Source organism: Cetorhinus maximus, chromosome 4 (genome assembly GCF_964194155.1).
Source record: "Cetorhinus maximus chromosome 4, sCetMax3.hap1.1, whole genome shotgun sequence".
NCBI lineage: Eukaryota > Metazoa > Chordata > Chondrichthyes > Lamniformes > Cetorhinidae > Cetorhinus > Cetorhinus maximus.
Window position 1 is genome coordinate 127,620,536 of NC_135882.1, and position 4,123 is coordinate 127,624,658.

Here is a 4,123-nt window from a genome sequence, read left to right on the forward strand (position 1 = left end):
GATTCAAACAAAACACCAATAATATAACCCATTGATAGCACTCCTGAGAAATTTGAATATTTGATTGGCCTTTTTTCCAATAGGCCATTTGCACAATGTTTGTAATTACAGCACATAGAAAATTGTTAATACTAGTTAATTTTGTTATGATTTTTAATGTTTAAAGTACATCAGGAGCATTGAAGTTTGCTGTTTTAGTAAATTCCTCTTCCAGTAATCTGCACTAGATTGTAGATTTATCTACCTAAAGTGCAATAACAAATTAAGTTTCAGCCATTCCAGCACTAATTCTACTAATCCATAGCCATCACTAGAAATTTACAGCAAATTGTGATGCACAACATCCACTGAAAGCTTCAAGAAATGGCAAAATATTTAAATACTTAAAGGAACGTGTGTGGTTCATTAAAAGAACTTGCATTTTTTTAAGCCTGAGGCTTCCCTCAAGACCCCTCTTCATGCAAATATTCACTAGTTAACAATGCTGCGTGGACCTGACCTAAATACAAATGGTTGAAGACTGCTCCACACATCAGAATATATATTACACACTCACGACTCATTCACGACTTCCTAATTAGTACAGAAAGCATTAGAAAATCAGTCCCTGTGGTATGGTATCATGTACCAAACCACATATTTCCGTTGTAACTGAAGAAACCCATGCAAATTAGAACTAATGCAAACTATATTTAAAGGAAACAAATAAAAACTGTGGTTTAACTGAATTATTTTATTCAACACATCAATTCCTGGATAACAGGAACAACAAAGTACTCCGTTACGAAGTATACACTTGTATTTATTGTAGCTAAAATATATGTGGCTATTAAATAACGGCGAACTTAACCCTACTTTTCCATTCAACCAGGTCCCAAAGCCAGTGGGGTACGACACGTACTGTAAACAGTTCGCGGAATTCCTGGTGTACTGTGTCTAGAGTTGGAATGCGGGGTTGTTTCGGCTCAGCTGCCATGTGTTATTCAGTTCACCGCTGAAAAAACGGTTTGGGGAATTCAAACATTTGTGGAAAGGGTCAGTCAAAACACGGAGTCCAAACAGAAACGAAAAAACAAATCAAGGTCGACGTGATAGCGACCTTGTGGTGTCCGACTTCAAAAACAAGCACCAGGCGGTGCGATTCTCTGCTGTAAACATGGTGTGTTGTGTAACCTCAGGAATACCCGTTCAAAAAATAAAGTCAACATCCAAAAGATTACCTTTTGTTTTTGCATCGTTTGTTTGAAAAAAAAACTGTTAGTCATAGAACTGGTGCAAAAGTGGATCCCTCAGGTTTTATTAACCTTCCTAAGAATATCGTACAGTGCGTTAAAACAAATCATCTTTTTTTCAAAAAAATATGCTTTTAAATTTCACAGGGATGTTCGGTAGCCCTGCGTCAATTGGAGTGGTGATCGTTTCAACGGTTTCCCACAGTCAGCCACCTACACTAATAAAGATATTATTGGGGTCTTTCTTTTTTCTCTTCGCTCTTTTTTTTTAAAAATCTTCGTTGCGATCTCCAGTGTTCTGGTGAAGAAACGTCTCCGCTACAGGGTCAGCTTCTCGGAGTAGATGTGTGCATAGTGGTGTCGGGTATGGAGGCGCCTCACTGCCTCTTTGATCAGGTTGCCGGACGACAGGAGCTGTTCGAGTTTCTGGTGGGGGTGCTGTTGGTATCGTGGGGCGCACTCTGGGGATGGCCTCACGAGCTGTTTGCTCTTGCTGTTTGCTGGCGGTGCCGGTTCCCGGGCTCGGCTCGGAACGCTGTACGGTTTGTTGCGGCTGGGAACCTTCCAGCGCTCGATACCGCACATTCCACATTTGGCCGAGACACGCGGCTCCTGCTGCTGCTGTTGTTGTTGTTGTGGGTACTGCTGCTGATATTGTTGTTGCTGCTGCTGCTTCACGCCTCCGCCGCTGCTGCCGTTGGGGATCCGCTGGAACTGCAAAGTCTCCCCAATTTTAGCCACCAGAGCGTCGATCTCCTTCGAGTCGACGGTGACGGCCTGTTCTAGGAGCAGGAAGCTTTCACCCCGTCGCGGCATCTTATCTGTGCTTTGTTTTTTCTCTGCTGCTGGCGGTTGTAATTGCCCTCTCTCTCTCTCTCTGTCGGTTTCTCTTACAGTAGCTAGTCGAACACATTAGCTTATACTGTATCTGAAAACATTGGTGTTTTTTTTGTGGGGTAGGTAAATAAAATTGCCAATTTCAATAAAAAACGAATTGTAAAGGAAGGCACTGAGGCTGCGGAAGGACGGTATTTATGTTAAGCAGGAAGACAGCCTTCGCTCCGTGTCCCGATCCCACAAACACACACACACACACCCAGCCTTTCAGGTGTAAACAAAGGCTGACATCAACTCAGAAACACCCATTCCTCAGCATGGGGGAAACCAGATATCACCCTCTTTATAAATTGTTAATTCTGTAGAGTTTGTTCACATTGGACTGTTTATGTAAATTATGAATTTGATCAACTTGCCATTTAATTAACGAGAGCTCGTGCTGTCTGTGATCTTATTTGCAATTGAACGATTACCTCTCTAGGCTTCCCCCCCCCCCCCTCCCTCTCTCCATAGTGGATTCGGCTCAGTGGAAGAGAATGAATGGCAGCCTACGTCACTACGTTTGAAACAATAATGTGCCACATGTTACACTAGAGCATGGGGAGGCGTCTGGCACTGAGCTTACTAACACAGAGAGCATGATTGGGAAATTGCAACGAATGGGCTGCGATTGTATTTATTCGAAGACTTGGACCGTTGGAATCCACATACGTGTGCGCAACACCAATATATGCGTATGGGTGCAGAAAAAGCGTTTATTCCTCTCTCTAAGGCACAAACATGTATAAAGGAGAACGAAAACAAAATTTGGAAGCGTTTTGCACGCGCACACAGATACAAGAAATAAATACTGTTGCTCCAGTAATTTATGCAATATTTATGGTCAGTAGACGGAACTGCGGCTTAGTCAGAAATAGATAGCGATCGGTTAAAGGTTTTTTTTAACCTTCCCGTAATTGGCCTATGTGGTTCAACGAATAACTCAAATCGAAACTAGGCACTGCTAATTATCAATAAAATAACCGACCTAAATAAACAAGTCAGAGGTTCTTCTTAGTCATGATGAATTTCTGCCTATGCCTCCTGTTTTTCGAATGAATAATAAAGCACCATATGAGGGCTTACTGTCAACTTTTAAAATATGTTTACAAAATAGAAAATCTAGTCTTTCTTGTTTTACATTTAATCCAATTTCTTCCTCGTTTTGTTCTTCCATTACAATTAGCAACAGATTCAAACATAGATAAAATACTGAAGGGCATCTGGGATTTGAAATAAAAATAGAAAATGCTCAGCAGGTCTGGCAGCATCTGTGGAGGGAAATAACATTTCGGGTCAATAATGTTTCATCAGAAAAGTACACAAGTGAACGGTCAAAATCTTAAGAGAGGAAAAAGGAAATGCCAAGAGAATATAATATAGAGATATAACTTTAAAAATATAATCATGCACACAGATTCCCAACTGCTATTTTATTTGCACTATGTTTGGAAATTAATGTTGTGGTATGAGGTATCAAGAAAATATGATTATCCTCCATTTTTCATTGGTCTTGCTGACCCTTGCTTTTGTTACCTCTAGACTTGATCGTTCTAATGCTCACCCCACCCCACCCCCACTAGAGCTGTACCTTGAGTGTCCTGCCATCCATTCTTAATTAGCACATTCGTTTAGATAATATCACCACCTTCAACACCTCTTTGTTCCTTTGTCTGTGACATCTTTTGATTATCTGCTCCTATCACTGCTTGCTTGTCCCTACAACCATCCCCCCCAACTTCTCTCCCCCCCACCCCCCCACCTTAAACCAGCTTATATTTCACCCCTCTCCTAATATCACTCAGTTCTGTTGAAGGGTCATGAGGACTTGAAAAGTCAACTCTTCTCCGCCAATGCTGCCAGACCTGCTGAGTTTTTCCAAGTAATTCTGTTTTTGTTTTTTCATTCTAATGCTCTCCCGGCTGAATTCTCAGCTTGTAAACTCCATAGATTTCAGCTCATCCTTAATTCTACTGGCTGTATTTCAGAACTCTGTTCATCCATTACTGCTGTGC

At 41.4% G+C, this 4,123-nt stretch overlaps 1 protein-coding gene across 1 annotated transcript; it reads right to left on the minus strand.

Annotated features, from left to right (window-relative positions):
- Window positions 1-715: 715 nt before the first annotated feature.
- gbp (glycogen synthase kinase binding protein) lies at window positions 716-2,330 on the minus strand. The gene has a single exon (XM_078540781.1). It carries the CDS (start codon window positions 2,046-2,048, stop codon window positions 1,551-1,553), a length of 498 nt encoding a protein of 165 aa, XP_078396907.1. The 5' UTR covers window positions 2,049-2,330; the 3' UTR covers window positions 716-1,550.
- Between the last annotated feature and the right edge of the window lie 1,793 nt (window positions 2,331-4,123).